This window comes from Prionailurus bengalensis, chromosome A2, assembly GCF_016509475.1.
Source record: "Prionailurus bengalensis isolate Pbe53 chromosome A2, Fcat_Pben_1.1_paternal_pri, whole genome shotgun sequence".
Lineage (NCBI taxonomy): Eukaryota > Metazoa > Chordata > Mammalia > Carnivora > Felidae > Prionailurus > Prionailurus bengalensis.
In genome coordinates, this window is record NC_057348.1 from 114,593,198 (window position 1) to 114,615,113 (window position 21,916).

Genomic DNA, 21,916 nt, shown 5'->3' on the forward strand with positions numbered 1-21,916 from the left:
TTCCCTAAGTCTATTCTCATTTTACGTATTTTTTTTTTCTCTCACCTGCTCAACTTGATTACTTTCCATTGCTCTGTCCTCCAGATCACTGATTTATTCTTCTGCCTTCTCTAATCCACTATTTATTCCATCTAGTGTATTTTTATTTTCAATTATTGTGTCTTCATCTCTGATTCTTTTTTATCTCTCTGTTAATGGTCTCACTGTTGTCCTCCACTCTTTTCTCAAGTCCAGTGAGTATCTTTATGATTAGTTTAAATTCTCTATTAGATAGATATTTCTGGTGTGGTTTTGTCCTATTCTTTCATTTTGGAAATATTCCTCTGTCTCCTCTAACTTTCTATACCTTTTTGTCTAACTCTCCATCTTTTTCTGTGTGTTTGGAGAGCCAGGTGCATCTCCTGCTCTTGAAATTAGTGGGCAGGGCACATTTTTAAAAAGGTGCATGCTGCTTCTCTTCCACAGGAGACATGCAGCCTTTGCCTAGATTAGAGCCAGCTGGGACTGATCTGCCAATGCACATGCAGGCAGGGTGCTCAGTTTTGACAAGATGAGGGCTGGTCTTCCATGGGAGGTGACTGGTGGCCACCACCAGGACCAAGACCCTGCAAAGTATCCAGTCAGGAGATGTAGTGTTGGCAAAGTTTGTGCTTGTCTTCTAGGGGAGGGGATGCACAGTGCAGCAACTGAGGTAAGCCCTGCAGGAAGGGCAGGACACAGTGTAAGCAAATTAGGTAATGAATGCCGGCACAGATTGGTTCCCACAGGTGGCCGTGTGTGTACAGTGGTGGTAGGGGAGGGAAATGGTGCCTGCCGGCAACTTTGTTCCTAAAGGAGTCTCCCAGAGATCTCTGTCCCTCTGGGACACACTTTGAGGGGAGTAACTAACTCCCTCCCCTATGCCCCAAGCATTTTTTCAAACTGCTGTGTCTCTGGTCTTTTTCTACGTGCTGTTTGTTGTGCAGTCTCTTTAAGGGTGGGGACTTTCCTATCACCTTCCAGGCACTCCCAGGACCTAGCTAGCTGATTCTTAAAGTTCAGGCTTTAAGTCCGCTGGTTGTAAAAACTCACAAAATTCAGCCCCTCTGGTTTTCAGAGCCAAATGTTATGGGTATTTGTCTTCCCCACATGGGCTCCCCAATGTGAGGGTCTGTTTCTCTCCCCTCTCAGCAGTTTTGGCTATTTAGCTCCTGACCACATCTCCACCCCTCTTACTCTCTTTGATGCGGCCTCTTCTCTACATTTAGTTGTGGAATTTGTTCTGCCAGTTCCGGGTGTCTTCTGGATTATTTACACTGATGTGATTGTTGTCTAGTTATATCTGTGAGACAAGGTAGCTTAGGGTCCTCTGGAAGTCAAATTTCTGTTGTTTTAAGCCACATTTTTGGTACTTTGTTATAGCAGCTCTAGGAAATTAATACACCAACCCTGAATTACTAGGGCAAATTCTTGTTGATCTTCTGCCTCATCATTATATCCATTGTTGAAAGTGGGCTACTGAATACACCTGAAACTAATATAACATCGTACGTTAATTATACTTGAATTAAAATAAATAAGAAAGTGGGGGTATTGAAGGCACAAACTCTTATTGAATTTCTATTTCTCTCTTCAATTCTGCCAGTTTTTACCTCATAGATTTTGGGGGTTTGTTTTTAGTGAATATGTTTATAATTGTTACATCTTCATGATGGATTGACACTTTTGTCATTATAAAATGCCTTCTTTGTCTCTTGTAACATTTTGTTGTTTTAACATCTAATGGTTTGATATTAGTGTAACCATTATGGCTTTCTTATGGTTGCTGTTTGCATGATATATCTTTTTTAGATCATTTTATTTTGAAATTGTTGTGCTTTTGAATCTAAAGCATATCTTCTGTAGTCATCATATGGTTTTATTTAATCCAGTTTAACAATCTGTCTCTTTTGTTTAGAATGGGTTGTTTAATCCATTCTCCAATCTGTTTACACATATATATTGAGTTTTTTTTTAAGTTTTTTTTTTTTAATGTTTGTTTATTTTTGAGAGAGAAAAAGAGAGAGCCGGGGAGGGGGGTGTGGGGGGTGCAGAGAAAGGCATAGAATCTGAAGCAGGCTCCAGGCTCTGTGCTGTCAGCTCAGATGCGGGGCTTGAACTTATGAACTGCAAGATCATGACCTGAGCTGAAGTCAGACGCTTAACTGACTGAGCCACCCAGGTGTCCCAAAACATGTATATTGAGTTCTTAATTTTAGGCTTTGCATTTTTCAATTGTACAATTTCAAATCGAGTTTTTTTTTTAAAAAGATTCTGGTTCTCATGAAATTCTCCATCTTGACTCATTAATCAAAGCTACTTCTAAGTCTGCCTCTGATAACACTAATAACTGGATCATCTGTGGATCTGGTTTTATTGCCTATTTTTCCTCATGGTTCTGCTCTTTGGTATTCTTTGTAATTTTTTACTTAATATTAGGTATTGTATATGATATACTGTACAGTCTCTGGATGTTACCTTCCTACAGAGGGGGATAACTCTATTCCCTGGTAGGAAGACAGTGTAGGCAAATCACATTAATCCAATCTATAATTCAGTGAATGTGAAACCAGATTGCAATGTTATAAGGTTTAATTTACTTTACTTGGATTCTTTCCTGTTCCTAAGGTGTAATTCTCAGAGTTCTTATATGAGATTCTGGAGTAGACACCAGTGCCTCTCTTGATGGGTTCTAGAATGTAATTTTTGCTTCGTCAATACCATGATGCAATATACATTTTAAAAAATCTTTGTTTTGGCCTTCAGGTTTCTGCCTTTTTGTTTTTTTAAAAATCCTTCTGCTCTGGCCAATCCAAGAATTCAGCAAATACTCAAGGGGGGAAATCAGCAGAGTGTGAGACTCACTTCTCTGAACCTTCCTGCTTTATGAGGATTTTAGGTCTCCCAAGTGCTGGTTGGCTCAATTATCCTAAACTTTTTATCTCTTCACTCTTGTGGGGTTGCAATAGTTTGTTTGCTTCTCTGATTCTTAGCAGTAACTTTCTTCCTTCTACCCAGATTTGTATCAAAAACTGGCAATTCTATAAAGGAAGACATAGCTGAGGAATGTTTACTCACTTCTCTGCTGTGTTGTAAATCTCCAGGACAACCCACAGGTTCAGTGATTCAGAGGGACTCACAGGACTCAGCATATGGTCCTACTCATGGCTATGCTTTATTATAGCAGAGACATACAAAGCAAAATCAGCAAAGGGGAAAAGTGCATGGGGTAAAGTCCAGAGGAAACCAGCCATAAGCTTCTAAGAATCCTTTCCCTGTGGAATCACACAGGATGTGGAATTGTGATAACATATGTGAATTGTTGTCTGCCGTGAACACTCGTTAGACTTGTTGCCCAGGGTTTGTATTGGAAGTTGGTCATAGGTACCTTCTGCCTAGCACGTATCATAATTACAGACCCCCAGAAGGAAAGTAGGTGTTCAGCATAAGCCATGTTGTTTGTGTAAATAGCTTACACTTAGTAAGCTACCTTCTCAGTTAAAGAATGGTAGGAACATTCCCATATTCCAAATTCGCAGATGCTAGCCAAAGACCAACCTCACAAGCAGGGCTTTCTAAGGATAGTGTCTTGGGCCTGCTGTGTTAACATTCTTTTCTGCATACCTTCTCTCTGAGCTTTTTGTTCTTAGAGTCTTGTTTGCCTAAAAGTTCTTTGATGGCTTCAAACACTGGTTTAAAATAATTTTATCCCATGTCACTTGTTATCATTGAATGTTGCTGTGCTGTACAAGTCTCTGGTTATTTTTTCTTCTCTGTTGGACATTTAATTTGAAAACTTACAGAACTTGAGGCTTAAGATGATGGTTTCTTTGTTTGTTTGTTTTTTCCTCCCACCAGGGAGTATTTATTTGTTTATTACTGGGCACCTAGGGGATTACTTTAATTCAATTTTGGGAGCTGTTATGATTTGAGGTTTCACTGAATTCCCTTTGTATGTGTGTAGGGGGGTTAGTGTAACTTCAATTCACTTTTACTTCTCTGATGGAGCTTTATGGGGTCTAGAACCCAAGCATGGGAGTTTTCTAAGCTCTCTCTCATAACTTGGTAGGCACTATCCAAATTTTGTCTTCCTAGCCTCCCAAAGGTAGTAAAACCACTGTTTATCCCCCTCTAGAATCAGCGAATATTTCCACGTAAGAAATGGCCCTAATGATGGGCTTGCCTTTCTAGATTTTTATATTTTAAAAAGATTTTTTCCAGATTATCTAGTTGTCCATACAAATTTTGATGTTAACTACATGGTTTGCCATTCCTGGAAGTGGAATTCCCCCTCTACCTTATTTCTTATGTAATAAGCTCCTTAGATGCAACATTTTGAGGAAAATCATGAAGGTGAATAGGGTGCTTAGCACTGCACACAGATATACAACATACAGGTAAGGCAAATCCAAATCCAGATTCACACTGCCCATTTTATGAGGAAAAATAGCGACCTCTCCATGAGAAAAGAGATTTAATTAAAATCAATCTGGTACTAACCAACTATTTGGTCACCCTAGGGCATGATATCTAAGGGTTGGTCCCTCCTGCTTTCAGACTAGGCTTTTAGCAGTAGCAGCCATCAGAGTAGCCTTGATGAAAGGAGAGCCATATTGTTGAAGTCCATGTATAGCCCCAATCTTTCCAGGATAGCCATGTTGTTCATAAGCTGATTGAACATGGATTGGGGTATTTAAAAAAAAAAAAAAAAACTGTCAACATCTTCAGAATCAACTTGACCATCTGCTTATGAAGCATCTCCTTCACAATAGGGCCTTTGCTTAGTATTTATGTGGGAAATGATTATTCTTACCATATGAGCCCATTTTGAGAAGTCCAACCATACATTTACATTTACAATTAGTCCAACCATGCCCTAATTTTATCACTCATCTTCCAAGGTTACTACCATGGAATTTACCACCTGGTCAACATGAGTCATAAAATGGTGTAGACCTAGAAATCTCACCTTCTGTGCAAAGCAGACAACAAAAAATACTGCCCACATTTATTCTCACTGCAAGGAGTTCCTTTTCTTACTGTCCTCCACACCATCATTGACTGACGTTGAAGTACCACTGTCTATTTCTACCTAGTACTAGCATACTGCGCAGTACCACTTGTATAACCAGACTCAATTTTTTCCTCCTTGGTGAACTGGGAAATATAATGTTCTCTTGCATTATAAGTGTATAGTTCATGGGTTTGCTTGCTTGCTCTTTTTTTTTATTCTCCTTTCAAGCATCCTGCCTCATTAAATTCAACTTGATGGATGTAAATGGATATTGAAACAAGATTCTACACTAGAGTAGAATTGGAACAGAAGAGGAAGTGGTGACATGTTGTTCCTTAGGGTTATATTTTACGAGATTTGGAGAAGAAAATGTTAGTAAAAATTATAGTGTGGGGGCAAGATAGAAGTAGAAGCATCTCAGCTAAATGAAAAGAGTAAAAGTTTTAAGATAAATGAACTACAAGCCTTCATGAGGCAGTAGTGGACCTGGGATACAAAGTTAAATATACTTGTAGCTTCTATAAAAGGAAGCAAGTGAAATAAGAAGTAAGGATTTATAGTGTTGAAGTTAGGTCTTCCCTACTTTATTTTCTGAAAAGTATAGACATCACTCATGTATACCATAGATACATAGATACCACATATACATGAGATTCCTCATAAAATGGGCAATGTGAATCTGGATTTAAATTTGCCTTACCTGTCTGTATGTTGCATATCTGTGTGCACCCTATTCACCTTCATGATGAAAAGAAAAGAATCTGATAGAAGAAAAAAATAAATTTCAAATGCTAGACCAGAAATATCTTCATGCTATTCATTACTTTAAGTAAAAAACCCATGATGTAATGTATCATAATTTGCTTCCCAAAGAACTTTTATGCAGGTACACTTTAAAAAGCCAAAGCAGTCAAGTTTTATAACTTTCACCTTTATCTCTGTGTGGATGTATGAAACAAAGGAGTTTCACATACTTCTCTTGAATCAAAGAAAAGTAACACAGATCTCCTATTTGCCACCCATTTACTGGATTGGATTCACATAGTATATAGTAAAACAAATCTTCATTTATTATCATATAATAGGTTTATACTAAACTAACACACAGGGCAATGGCCTAGTGTGGAAGAGTGTGAAGAGATAATTCTTGTGATGATGATTATGTTGGAGCACACACCAACTATGAACCAAGTGTGATATAGGAGTCAAGAAGCTTCAGAAGAAATCTTTGATATCTTCAGTAGAGCCATAAGAAGTCACTAAGGGACATTATGAATATGCTGTGTTTATAATATTGACTTACAATTTGAATAGGGAGACATAAACAGATCTGAAACCATCAGTGTCAATGTGACCCAGATAAGACTTTAGCCCACCTATGTCAACAGGACTTAGTTGTTTATTCCAGGAAACCTTTGCCTAGGAAAGACAGGATTGTAAACTAGGCAAACAAAAAACAAACAGAAGGAGTCCCTAATTTTTTGTTTGTATAAGGAAATTCCTATAGGATGGAGACAATAATTTGCTTATCTGGACAAACAGCTGGCTTATCAAACAACAGTTTATCAAGACTTTTCAAGGCTCTTGCTTGCTGTGTCCACCAATCCTAAACCATTTCATTAACTTTGCCAAATCCAATCAGTTTTCTCTCTTGACAGACATGCCTCAAACCATTTGAGCACAGATCCCCAAGTTCTATCTATTACCTAATTTTCTGGCTCTGAAGCACAGCTATGCACATCAAGGCAGTGCACTCTCTTACTGCAGTCAGTTTTCATACTTAGTTTTACTTAATTAACAAGATCTCTTCAAGAAGTTTGTCCTTTCTCAACAACCTAAGTGTCCATTGATGGATGAATGGATGAAGAAAATGTATACAGCTAACTCTTGAACAATGCAGGGGTTAGGAGTGCTGACCTTCCCCATGCAGTTGAAAATCCACATATCACTTTTGAATTCCCCCAAATTTACTAATAGACTACTGTTGACCACAAATCTTACCAATAACATAAACAGGCAATTAACACATATTTTGTATGTTATATGTATTATGTACTGTATTCTTAAAGCAAGCTAGAAAAAAGAAAATGTTATTAAGGAAATCATAGGAAAGAAAGAATATGTTTATTGAAAAAATTTGCATATAGTAGATCCATGCAGTTCAAATCTGTGTTATCAAGGGTCAACTGAATAACACACACACACACACACACAAACACACACACACACACACACACACACACACACACACACACAATGGAATATTATTCAGCCATAAAAAAGGACATCTTGCTATTTGCAACAACATGGATGGGCCCTGAGGACATTATGCTAAGTGAAATAAAGTCAAAAGGTTGGGATAAGAGAGGGTAGGCAAAGTGGGTAAAGGGAATCAAAAGGTACAAACTTCCAGTTATAAAGTAAATAAGCCCTGGGGATGTAATGTATAGCATGATGCCAAAAGTTATTAATATTCTACTATATGTTTGAAAGTTGTGAACAGAGTAGATCTTAAAAGTTCTCATCACAAGAGGAAAAAAAAATGCTGTAACTATGTATGGTGGCAGATATTAACTAGATTTGTGATGATTATTTTGCAAAATATACAATTTTTAATCATTATGGTACACGTGAAACTAGTATAATATGTCAATTATACCTCAACTTAAAAATTAATCTATCAATTAATTATTTTTTAAAAAGAAGTTTGTCTAGGGGCTTCTGGGTGGCTCAGTCAGTTTGGCGTCCAACTTCGCTCAGGTCATGATCTCACAGTTTGAGTTTGAGCCCCGCGTCAGACTCCGTGCTGACAGCTCAGAGCCTGGATCCTGCTTTGGATTCTGTCTCCTTCTCTCTCTGCCCCTCCCCCACTTGTGCTCATGTGCGTGCGCTCTCTGACTCTCAAAAATAAATAAATGTAAAAAAAAAAGTTTGTCTTTTTTTTTTTCTTAAGTTTACTTATTTTGAAAGAGAGAAAGCACGAGTTGGAGAGGGACAGGGAAAGAGAGAATCCCAAGCAGGCTCTGCAATGTCAGCAGGGAGCCCGATGCAGGGTTCCAACTCACAAACCATGAGATCATGACCTGAGCCAAGATCAAGAGTTGGACGCTTAACTTACTGAGCCATTCAGGTTCCCCCCAAAAAAGTTCATCTTTCTACAAACAACTACCAGAGACACAAAGATAATCAATTCATTTCTCTCAGCTACTAGGCCAAATGTTAAGTTTGTATAAGAATTAACTGAGGAACTTGTCAGAAATATAGGTTGTCATGCTTCACACTTCAGTTGTTTTGATTCAGGGGGATTAATACAAGGCCCCAGAATCTGTATTTTAAAAACCACAAGTTTTTTCTAATGCATGCTATATTTAGATCATGCTTAGAAAAATAATGCTTTCCTCCCTGCATACCAGCAAACATATGTGTATATGTATTATTGTATATATACACACATATATAATATATACACGTTATACACTTGCTATATATGTATATAGAAACTTACCATACATACAAAACACCCATATTAAATGTTCCACACACTTCTTATGAAAATGGGATCATACACACACACACACACACACACACACACACACGTATGATATATATATAAATATTTATATTTATATTATATTTATATATATAAATATTTATATATAAATATAATATAAATATTATAAATATATATATATATATAAATCATGTATGACATGATTTTTTCAGGGAACATTATATAATACAATCTTTCTGAATCACCACATACAGATCTGCATTGTTTTTAACAGCTACATTATATTCCACTATATGCAAGTACCATAATTTATCGAGTTCTCTATTATTGGTCATTTAGTTGTTTTGTTTGTTTTGTTTTGTTTTTGCTATCATAAGCAATGCTGCAATGAATACTTTTACACATCTGTGCTAAAATTTCGTAGAATATAAGGACTGGAATAGACACAGAAGAGTAGAATTGCTAGGTGGGAGGGTGTATGTATTTTAAAGTTGGATAGATCCTGCTGAATTGCTCAATGACTTAGTTGTATCAATTTACACTCTTGTGGTAAATTAGCCGAAGATTGTTTTCCCCACACCTATACCCATACCAGTGTCAATCTCTCTCATTTTTATCTATCTGACACATAAAAAAAAAAAAGACAAAATATTAATTTGCATTTTACCGTGTTTTTAACATCAGAATAATCAGCACTTGGTTTACCACCGAAACACAATTATCTAAAGTTCTACAAAACATCACAATTTATTTTTGGAAAACTTTTATTTTTATGTTAAAAATTAACTCTCTCACCTGTAAGACAGATGGGATGAATGAATTTCAAATATATGTCCACTATGTAGTATTTACTTAGTACCTCCTTTTACCAAGTAATACAAAAGGAAAGTGAGAGTCATAGAGCTGTGTTCAAGCCCTAGCTTTCCCATCCAGCAGCCACGTGACCTTGGGCAAGTCACCTGCCCTTTAGAGAGCTTCAGTTTCCTCTTTTGTAAAATGGGGATTCTACTCATTTTGTAGAATTGGTTTGAAGATGAAATGAGATTATAATTTTAATTATATATATTAGCTATTACCACTGCCACAATAACAATGCACGGGAAATTAGCAAATGACTAGAATTGTTTGTAAAGGCCTTTCCTAACAATTACAAAATAATTATATCAGTATTACCAAAGTCAGATTTTTTGAGATCAGTCAACGATTTATTGAGATTACTAAAGTCACTAGAAGAATATATATTTCATAGGGCTAATATACTGCTTACAACATCACTGTTGTGCTTCTCTCCAAATACTTTCCTAATAGTAGTTCAGGAAACATTTCCCAAATTACATAGTTCCTTAGCTAAAATGGAATTAGCCAAATATACAATCAAATCAACTACACACCAGGAATTTCTTTTCAAGTTTCTAAGACAGTCTTGTTTCTAAGCACACACAATAAAGCAATGCAAGTAATGCCATAGAGATTTCCAAGAGCCAATAAATGAAATTCTAAAATTTTACAGTAGTATAATATATTGGAGACTCCATCCTTCATTCTTTCCCAAAACTAATCCCAACCTAACTCACACATTCCTTAAATGGCTCAATACCCACTATGCAAAAAGTCCTATGTTCAGAACTAGGGGCATAAAACCTCTGTACTCAAGAGATAAAGACTCATATTAAAGATAAAAGGGCAAAGTTTTATTATCTATATTTGCCTGTGCTTCTGGTTTGATAAATAATGAGTCAATGGCACATGACCTACGGAGCTCATTTTCTCTTGGATGGACACCAATGAACTTACTTCCTATCCTTGGGCTGTGTAAAACATACAGCTGGAAATGAGATGTCATTGTCCTATGGCTTACTCCCAAAAGTTCTCAATGGCTCAACTCACCTAAGTCTTCCTCCTTTAACTTTCTTCCTCCACATCATGACTTTTGCAAAAATTTATGATGATTTTTAATGAGTAAAATGATCTGGAAAACATATTTTTTCAGTTTTTATTTCAATAAAACAAGAGGCAACACTGCTGTATAAAGTACTGCATAAGGACATTTACACAAATATACAAAACTTCAAAAAACTAAACTCCAGTTTATTTCCATAGCCTTAAAAATGTAGGGAGCACATAAAAATATGCAAAGTCATAGTTTATTCTTTAGGAATGTAAACTCCTGGAATACAATTAGAAACAAGTATATTTACTATGAAAAGATTAGTATCACTACAGGATTAGAAATAAAGATAAGCAGTACACAAAAAAACCCTACATAAGAGAAAGCAAAGGTATGCAAAATAAGATCTTGAGTTTACTAAAAGAAACTTCATATTAAGACACAGGTACTCTAGATCTCTACTATAAAAAAACACAAAAACATCTTCCAAAATGTTCACTGCTAGTCTTTTTAGATATGCACAAGTTACAAAATACAGAGGATAACATATTTATGTTCTCTGATAAAGAATTTAACAATATTAAACATAAACGTGAATAACTCAAGTACTGAGTATAATTTTACTAAGCAACTAATCTAAAAATATAAATTTCATGCTAAGTAAAGGACTAGAGAGTTTATATTTTTTATCCAAAGACTGGGAAGACACTATTATACATTTATTTCTATCTACAATGCTTAAGTGCCCATCAAATTATTCTTCTTTTTAATGGCTTTTTAAGAAACATTTTTTGTTACATTATTTATGATATAGATTTCCTTGATGTGCTTCCCTTTAACAAAGTGTAAATTTATTGTGCCTATAGAGTCAAATGTTAAACAGTCTTCTTTTAAATATCTATTTAAAATTATGTCTCAGGGTACAATTTTTTTTCTCTATAATTTAAATGTAAAGGTTTTAACATTGTAATTTGAGTCTTCCAAAATAGGCAAAATCCCTTAAAACTGGTATCATTTTTATCTATTTTGGTTTAAAAAACATATTTCCCTTTAATTTTTTGTTTTGTTTACTAAGCAGTTGCTTCATAACTGAAAAGGGCAACAAAATACTGCTTTTTCAAAACAAACTTTGTCATCATTTAAGGACTGAGAATTTCTACCCTTCAAATCTACAGAGCTGCCTCAAAAAGTTCCATGGTGGAGTACAAGGGGTTCCAGGGTGCTCACCTGTCCTAGGTCCTCTGGGGACACTCCCTTGAACTTGATTCCAAAGGCAAGTCCCTACTCAATTCCAAAGGCAAATGCTGGGACCTACCTTCACTAGAATACCCCAGGTAGTTGAGTACTTGAAGAGTGAGAGGTTGGGTAATTTTAAGACTCCCTAATGGCTTAAAATGTGGAATGGAACTATAATTTTTGTTCAGATCCTTTGAACTATGGGGTGCAATTTCCCATTTGGGGCAGAATCCTTTTTGTGATAAAGATATAGAGGAGATCTGTGACCAAATGGTTACATTAGCATCTTTGTGAAAAAATGACCTAAAAAAGTCACCCCAACTTTAAAATCTGGAAAGCTGAGTACGAGGGATAATTGTAATTGTTACCATAGTTAGCATTTATCCAATATTTATACTTGCTATAAAAATTTTCAAATGTATAACCCTTATTTGAAATAGTATCAAAGGTGCTATAAAATAATTTTACTGTCAACATAACTTCCAGGAAATCAACTCGTGCAAATTACTTGAAACAAAAATTCAGAACCACTCCACTAAGTAAGCCTTCAGAGTTCTTTAAAGAATATACACATGAAGATTTGTTGTGCATTGTATAAAACGGTGGTACCTCTTTCATACTTAAAATGGTAGGCATCTACAGCTCTGATTCCATTTATAGTTAATATGAAAAATATAAAATGTTATAATTTTATTGTAAAAATAAATGAAAATCATTAAAAATTTAGAAGTAAGGATCTAATAAGTGTCATAGACACTATTAAAAATTTATAAGCTATTAAAAACAATGAAGATTATAATATTTAGTATCTAACATATTTGATCTAGTGTTGTGAGACCACTGAAAATTCCAAATATTAGGTAGGTAATTTGTACTTTGATACTCTCTTTTTAAACTTTAATGCACATAATAATCCCTTAAGGATCTTGTTAAAAGGCAGATTATGATTCAGTAGATTAAAAGTGGCTCTGAAATTCTACATCTTTAACAAGATGCCTAGTGATGCCAATGCTACTTACTGGTCCTCAGACTGCAGGAGTAGCAATGATCTAGAATATACCAAAATGAGGTTCCAATACAGCAGTTGATCATTAAAATCTGATCTCTCATTTCTGCCAGCTGTTTCCTCAGATTTATTCTACAATGTTTCCTAAGCACTTGACTTGCTTAAAAGGCCAATCTTCTAAAATTAATTCTTAAGACTATTAATATTGTTAGTAGCTATATGCCTGAGGGAATTTTTTTGTTAAAGAATTAGAAAAAGACAAAAGGAAATTCACAGTGACATTTTACAAATATTTTAAATTGTACACAGGATTCCTGTTAAATTAATACAATATCAAGTTTCACGGTCTAGTCTTACCTTTTTTTTTTTTCTTTTTTTTTTTTTTTAAACTACAGTTTATGGCAATAGATCTTATCCCATTTCTATTAGTGGAACTAAAAAACTCAAATTCACTTCTAATATAAGCCATATTCTATTCAAGATTAATGAATGAAAACTAGTTCATGCTTTTTGAAGATTTAAATTTAAAATGGTAGCCAAAGCAGTTATGATCAAAACTGCATTCATAGCGTATGCTTTAGCACTCTTTAGGACATACAAATTTTTCACATTTGAGCTCTGCATAAGCAGGCACAAAAGGAAAACTAACATTTTCTGTGCAACTACAGCTAGGGACTGTGAATAAGGAAACCACTGTGCATTAATAGTGAAGGAGACAAAGAGGGGACAGACAGGCCTTCCCTCCCAGTCAATTTACCCTTATCCTCAGCCCTGCTTTCTTTCTCTCCCTCTGAATTATTAGTTACGTACACTTGATTTACAGGGAGCCTTGACCACAGCTAAAAGGACGAGCACTAGCAAATACCACATTTTACATCTATCTAGAGGTCACACAGTTCTCTACAGCTACATACAAGTTTGTTTTGCTCCTGCCATATTGCCTTTTTTATTTTTATTTTTTGGTTGGGGGCAACTACATTGATTATTCTTTCTACCATGACAAGAACATTTAAACTAGGCCCGTTCACAAACAAATTATTTAACTTCTTTCATATTTTACAATTCTAAATTTAAGAGCACAAACATAAATAAACCTAAATTAATTACATAAATGTCCTTTGTCCATATTTCATTATGCTTTCTTTCATGACATTTTATAGATGAAAAATTTACCTAATTTCCTTCATTTGCTGACAAACAATTCAATATTATATGGTTGACACCGGTGTCTTGAGAGCTGTGTTGCACAATTTACGATGATTTCCAGGAAGACTTCAATGATGTGTACTTTGAATTCTAGGAAACCAAACTACCTAGGATTTCCAAAGTCAAGCAGCAGGGTAAGTCAGCTTCATGGCTGATTACGTTTTAGGAATTGAAAGGGATTTTCACCTGCTAAATCCAGATCAAATACTTCAAAACAACACATCTACTGGCAATCTGATTTTTTATATAAAAATGTTCCAAAGATAACAACAGAAATCCCTCTACCCTTCCCCTGGAATTACATAATAGTCTAGGTACTGAGTTACGAGGCTTTTTCCAGTGCTTTATATAAATGATTCCACTAATCTTAAGGACAATCTGATTACAAACATTTTTATCAGGCACTTTTCATACACATCATTTTTGTTTTTTTAACATGCCTGATTTTCAGACTGCCCTGTTGTGCAGTCAGCTACAGAATTCCTGGAGTTGCACCCTCTGCCTCCTTTCAAAAACAGCTCCCATGCATGAGATTCCCTTTTATGCTGAAGGCCAAACATACAACTACCAAAATAGGAGTTATTAAAAAATAAGAACTCACAACCTAACGAGATGTCCCCAATTTGATCAGACAACTTGCCAAAATGTATTGTGACACTGACCATCTTAGACCATAGAAACAAATAAAGAAAAAAAAAAGACTCAAATCAAGGGGGGAAAATACACCCAAGAAATAACAGAACCACGTTTGACCTTATTACAACCTACACATTATTCCCTTCATAAGGTCAAGGTAGCCTTTAGAATTTAAGACACAAGGGCTCCTGCCTGGGACAGGGATGAAAGATGCTGGGTGCTTTCATAAAGAAGCAGAGTCGTATTTCTAGATTCACTAGTTAGGTGGGAAAACTATTACAAATTAATCTGTAGACAAGGTAATGCTGATACTAGGAGGTCTCTGCTGACCTGATGGATGCTTCACTGGAAGTTCAGTCCTTTCAGAAACGTAAATAAGCTTTTCTTCTTGGAGACTACAAGCAGAAAACCTATTGGCATCTGTCCCAGGCCCACAGCCAACAGCAGATGATGGGTTATGTGGGACTGTGACACCACTGACTTGTTCAAAGGATTTACTGAATACAGTTGCAGCTGTCTTAGCCAAACCATGGCTACAAGGTTTAGGCAGAGATTGGCTGGTAGTTAATGTCAGTCTCTTCAAAGAGAGAAGCTCAAGATTCTCACTTTGGGCTCTCTGAGTTTGTTTTCGGGCAAAGTGGTCTTTGCAAGACTCCCCTGTGGTTTCTTTTTCTTTTCCTCCAGTTTTGCTTCCTCCTGACCGTCTCTGAGTCTTTCCTACACTTGTCTTGTTACTAGAATTGTTACTACTGTTTGATAAACCCGATTGGCTAGTACTAGACGCAGCCCGGGAATAAAATCCCTCATCAACTTCAGATATCTCCATGAGTTCTTCTTGACCTGTTAATTCTGTATTTCCTAAACAAAGAAATAATAAAGATTAATTAATATTAAGTATCTTAAATAATTCTTATTTCATGATTAATACCAAATCAATGATACTTTAAACTTTAGCATAATTACATAAAACAACCCATTATAGACCGAAATTAAAGGATAAATTGAAACATTGTATAAAATGTAAAAAATAGTTCATTGTAACTAAATAAGAGTAATTTAGAGTGTATTAAACAGAAAGCATGCCATAACACCCCCCGCCCCCCATGTTTTAAGAAAGATTTCTCTTCCAGTTCATGCAAAAGATCAGAAACAATTAAGGAAAATATCACACAGTAAAACTACGGGTAAAGTCTCCCCAAGTAGCAAAGCAATATAAAATCGAAGCTCTTACCAAGGAACTTTAAAAAAATGGTATTAAGATATTTTAAAGATTTTTTTAAAGGTTGCATTCTACATTCTAGATTATTTTACAAAGATGAAAAAAATAGACCCTAAGTATCACAAGTTCAAACTTGTTAAAATTCTATATACATTATCCTTCAAATCAAAGATGTTAAAAATATAAAGATAAAATATAATTTTAGATCTCAAAATATAAGCAGAAAATTACTGTGGAAGTAATCTTCTGCCTTAGTTTTTATAACAGTTTATTCAGAGAAAATATAGGTACGACCATTCCAAAGAGCATTAGATCATTGAGAAATTGTGGTGCATAATTCATGCATTTTGATTATTAGATGACATGCAAAATTTCTGTGACTGTGCAACTGTTGCTTAAGACATGCAGCAGTGGCCCTGTGCCATGAGATACCTTGGAGGGCAGCTAGAAAGTGCTCTGCTAAAACTGCACTCTGCCAGGTGAGTTTATTCCATCCTCCATCATTTTTCTTACAGATTTTTGCCTCCTGATCTCTGGCAAGCCTTTGCTCTCAGTTCTAGGATCTGTGGCTGTTTCCTGCACACCCTGTATATGCTGAGCATCAATCTCTCCTAGTGTTCTGCCTTTTTCCCCATTCCCGGTTCTCTCTCCGGCCACATTTGTGACACTAATCTCAGGAATGACAAGGATGCCCAATTCACTGGTATCATTACTGTTGTCAGGTTGCTCTAGAATTGAAGATGATAAGACAAAATGATGGCTGAAAACAAAACAAAGTAAAAATGCAAAACAAGAAAAACAAAAGATCCAAAACAAAAATTGGACAACTGAATGTTATGAATTAAGCCAAATATCTGCACTGTGGAAATTTCCGTAATTTTCATTACTTTGACAGCACTGGAAACAGCAGGGTCATGTTCTTTAATTTTAAATGACAATGAAAAAACTCACGGAGCATCAACTCATGTTCTGCATTTTTTCACACACACATTTGACACGGACCATGAAACAGAAATTTTTTTGTAAATCAAAATAGAATTTCTATTGTTTAAAGATAGTATTGTAACCACTGGAACTTAGGTCAAGCCCTGGGCAAATGTTCCAGGATGTACAGCCAAAACTCTGGCTCTTGTCAACATTAGGAACCAAGACACCTAGGAATTCCCCTTGTACACTTAAAATTCTATTTTTTTAATTAAATTACAATGAGGCTGACTTAATAAATTACAAAATTGGGAAAATGATTATTCACTCATAATATCAAGGTTACTAATGCTGCAAGTCAGTTTTTATCTCACACACCAATCATTGTGTGTATTAGTAAATATTAATGCAGCTATAATACAATTAAATATTCTATTCCTTCAGATTTGTACTCATACCATAAATTTAGGCCAGCCTGTAACAGTTCATTACTAAGCTGGAGAAAAATAAAAATGGATTGGAAAAACAACTTGGCTGTTGGTCCTTTATTCTGAAAATAGCCATTGTAATCAAAACAAAGGAATGGAACTCCTAACCAGCTAAAACTTGTAAACATTTTATTCTGTGTCTTAAATCACAAAGCACGGCTTTATTTAAAGTTGCCAAGGAAATATCTGTAATAAATGGAAAAAAATAACATAAATATATCTACCATGGGTCATAATGAAAATTAAAGTTCAAAACAACACAAGACTATGTAAAACAGTACATGCTCTTAAAAAAACGTGGAACACAAATCTGTTTGAGAGATACTACCTACTACTTTCAAATGTTCCTCATGATGGGATTATCAAGCTCCCATTCATGGTGCTAAAGCATGTGAAACAATAATAGGTAGTAAAAGAATGGAGGCCAGAGCCACATACTCTTAAGGGTCTCAAACTTTGCTACACACTGGTATCACCTGGGAGTCTTTAAGAACTACTCCTACCAGGCTCTCAAGCTAGACATTTTGATTTAATTAGTATGAGGTATGACCTAGACATTGGGATTTTTAAAAGGTCCTAGTGACTAGTGTGCAGCAAAGTTTGAGAACCAATGCTCTATTCTAACAAATTCTTTCAAATTTTGAAAACTTAAAGCAAAAGTTATTATGAATGTCCTAGCTACTTCATACCCAGCAGCAATACGCACTTCAGGAGGTCCTTGAAGCTTCATGTTACCCTGGGCTGGAGGGCCAATGTGCTGGTATAATAATTTCCCATTTACTTAGAGCTTCACAAACCTCTGACTAGAGGTTCTCTAAATGAAATGTTTATTTCCTAAACAGGCCAAAGCATGTTAGTGAGGTAGTTTTACCTCAATGAGATTAAAAAATTCCAACAGAGCCTATTTCCCCTTGCTAATAGCTATCTTCAAAGTAAAGGCAAGTAAAAATCTGAGGTAAATGCCAGAAGCCACTGCAACTGAGAGTAAAATCATCATGGCGCTGTTGGGTGACAGGCAAGACCTGTCCATTTATGTTATAGAAGCTTTTTCACAAAAGATCTATTAAAGGGACTATCTAGTCCAAAAAAATTATGAACTGTAGAAATATCCAGACATAGCAAAGGCAATGAATACTAAAATTTAACAAATTTTAAAAGATATTAATTGGTGGCCTAACAGAATAAAAAACAACACAACTTACATTTGAACGGCAGTAAACAGTTTTTTTTAGAGTATTTGGGTATATTATTCAATTATATTCTCTCCCATTTACAGACAAGGAAACTGAAGTTCAGAAAGAGTTAACTATTCAGCGGGTGAGCTAAACAGCAAAATCTTTTGACTCCAAATGTCAATTGTAACATACTATAGTCTAACTCTAACATATTATAGTCTAACTCTTCAATTCATTCAAAATCAATGAGTTAAATTCTCAGGAAAATTACAGAATAAAGATAACTACATAACTCCAACATTTGCTACATGATTTTGCTCTCTATTTTTTCTCCAGTTTCTTCCCCCACATGTGACCCAATCCCCCTGCACACACTTTCTTGCCAGTCTTGCTATTCCCTAGACTTGGAATGCTCTTCCCCACATAGCTACTTCCATGGCTCATCTCCTTACTTCTTTCAGGTCTTTTCTCAAAAATCTCCTTCTCAGTGAAACCTTCCCTGATCATTCCACCAAGTTTCAATGTCCCCCATATTTCATACACTCTCTTCTCTACTTTGTTTATTCTCAGCACTTAATCACTCTCTAATACAATTATTTATTTATCATGTCCCACGAGGGCAGGGACTTTCATCTGGTCACTCCTGCATACCTTGTACCTGAGAAAGTAGCTTGCATATAGTTGGTGCCCAATTAACATTTGCTTGATAAATTAAATGAATGTCCTGTTACATGGTGATATTATTAAAAACAATAAAGGTGAAAAATCATGGAGAAGACATGACAAAGGTAAACTAGGAAAGTGTTACCTGAGTACATAAAAAGAAAAAAATAATATACAGCTTATGCTAATAAGAATTTTTAGATGGCAGAGAAAAGCAAAGTCTCTTTTGGAAAAGTGAAGTAGCCGCTTCTAAATGCAGGTTTAGTAAAATGCTTAATAATGTCCAAAATATACATTTTTTAAATTTACAGTTCATAATAAATTATATTATGCTCTAGATAAAATAGCAAAGGAGAAGAAGTTAATCTTTCTTTAAGAAAATTAGAGAGTCGATGTTTTAAGGGAATAAAGGTATTAGAAAATAGAACATAATGTTTGAAAGCCCAGAATCTAATGTTAAATCTATGCAAAAGGTGTCATGGTTGTTCTATGCCTATAAAAAAACAATACTTACATTTGACTTCAAATAATTCGAAAAGTTCAAAAAAGATCCAAAGAGAAACGTCTCAAAGAATAGTTTATTTGTATAACCTCTACAAACAGGTAAACTTCTCTCCACATACAGAAATAAGGAGAGTTAAAGAATACTTTAAAAGACATTTCCAAATTGGTTCTCAAAGGCACTCAAATCATTTTTCCCTATAAAATTTCTTCCAGCTTTGAGAAGAAAAAAAAAGGTAAAACAAATTGCAAATATCATTAAAACTGATCACGAAAAGTTGTGATTTCCCTCATATGTAATCTTATAATCCCAAATATCTATCCCATTACATCACTCATGAAGCTCCTTATCCTAGCTATAGCTTTTTTTTTTTTTATGGCTTCCCTATTTACTAAAAGTGACAACTTAAATAAAGGAATATCATTTATCCATAGACTCTACACAGCTTTGTACTAAGACTACTTTGTAAGTCAAAAGGAATCTGGTTATGACCCAAGGCACTTACAGTATTTTATAAATATGTGTGAAAATAATAAAATAAGCCAAAGCTTTAAAAATTAACCTATCCTTTAAACATCTGCATCATGCCATTTTGACATTATGAAAAGTATTTTTGAGTAAGCTCCAAAATAAAGTGATATACATTCCTTTGCAATTTATAAGATATAAATATTTTAAATGTCATAATATATTTGAACAGCTTCACACCTTTTAATCCAGTCAGTTTATGTTTATAATTTATCCTATTCAGTAGAAGAAAAATACTATCTATAGTCATTAAGCTATTCATTGCAGTGTTATCTATAATAGCAAAAAGTTAGAAACAAATTATTTAACATGTTAAGGAAATGGTTGAATAAATGATGGAATATCAAGTCAATGTGGTATTATGTAGCCATTAAAACAACTGGACTTACTAGGAGAACTTAGGAAAATGCCTGACAACATTAAATGAACAAAAGCAAAACATCAAAAATTTTAAATAGAGCACAACTATGAAAAATACATATACATATGCAAAAACCTATAAAATGATAATTCTTTAAGAATTGGGATTATAAGTGAATATCCCTCTACTCAGTTTACTATCATGTTGTTACAGTGTTTTTCAAAAAAAGAAGGAATGAATTGCTCAGTCTATATTATAAATTTCTTTATCATTCATTCACTCACTTATGCATTCAACTACTATGTATTGAGCACCTATTATATGCCAGACAATGTTTTAGATGCTGGGGATACAATGGCCAACCAAAGACCCTGCCCTCCCAGAGCCTACACTACAATATGGGAATTAAGGAAACAACAGAATTTTAGATGGAAAATACAGTGAAGAAAATAAGCATAATGGGAAAGAGTAAAGGAGGATGGTAGGGGAGAAAGTCTACTTAAAATGAATGGTCTGGGGAGACCTCTTTGAGAAAGGGATATTTGAGATGTGATCTGAATGATGAAAAGTCACTGTCTACATAATGATGTGGAAGAAGACAGTTCAAGCTGGCACTTTCTTCTCATCTTTCACACCTCAGCTCAAATATCTCAAATTACTAGTATGAACCTCCTAAGACAGAAATGGCTTACTGTGTTGAAGAATTAGAAAGTAAGATGAGTCTGGTCTTCACTTCAGGTCAAAGTGATAGGCAAGATACCATATCACCTATGCCAAAGTGTAGACCTTGTATTTTGCTCTGATTGCAATGGGCAGCCATTGACAGGTACACAGATAAACTGTGTGTATTTTATTAGCATTTCTTATCAACAGAAGTCATACTTATGTAACACAAAATATTGAGTATGAAGCGTGCCCTGGGTTAGAAAAAACAGCACTGTAACAATCTATAGCCTGGGCCAGTAATTTGCAAGGCAGATTAGAAGAAATCAAAGCTGCCATAGAAACACGGAATAAGGACCCTGCAGTTAATGAGCTGCAATCTGAGTAAAGACATCAACAAACATTAAGACTTAGAAATATGGGTACTGAAGCCAGAAGTAGATGTTCCAGATAAAAAAGAGCAGTCTGGGGCACCAAGAAAAACACAGTATGGACTAGAATGATTTATTTTTTTAATTAAAAAAAATTTAATGTTTATTTATTTTTGAGAGAGAGACAGACAGAAACAGAGCATGAGCAGGGAAGGGGCACAGACAGAAGGAGACACAAAATTGGAAGCAGGCTCCAGGCTCTGAGCTGTCAGCACGGAGCCTAATGCTGGGCTTGAACTGATGAGCCACGAGATCATGACCTGAGCTGAAGCTGGATGCTTAACTGACTGAGCCACCCAGGTGCCCCTAGAATGATTTATTTATAAACATACTGCTTAGGAGCTATTCCCTGTTTCCTTATGTAAATATCAGTCAAGTCTTTAGCTTTTGTTGCATATATAGGAAATGATACAATCCTTCTTACTGAGGCGGAAACAGTCATTCTCA

The 21,916-nt window shown here is 35.2% G+C and overlaps 1 protein-coding gene across 3 annotated transcripts in view; it reads right to left on the bottom strand.

The window, feature by feature from the left end:
- FAM126A (family with sequence similarity 126 member A) overlaps positions 1–21,916 on the bottom strand; it is a 134,738-nt gene that overhangs the window by 19,700 nt on the left and 93,122 nt on the right. Inside the window, exons 11-12 of one of the 3 annotated variants that reach the window (XR_006298527.1) lie at positions 13,847–15,373; positions 10,431–10,512 (exon numbers count right to left, since the gene is read on the bottom strand). Coding sequence is in view for 2 of the 3 variants with exons in the window: in XM_043589074.1 (XP_043445009.1) it covers positions 14,799–15,373 (575 nt within the window). In the remaining variant the exon portion in view is untranslated. The other 2 variants (XM_043589075.1, XM_043589074.1) reach the window with 2 other exon arrangements.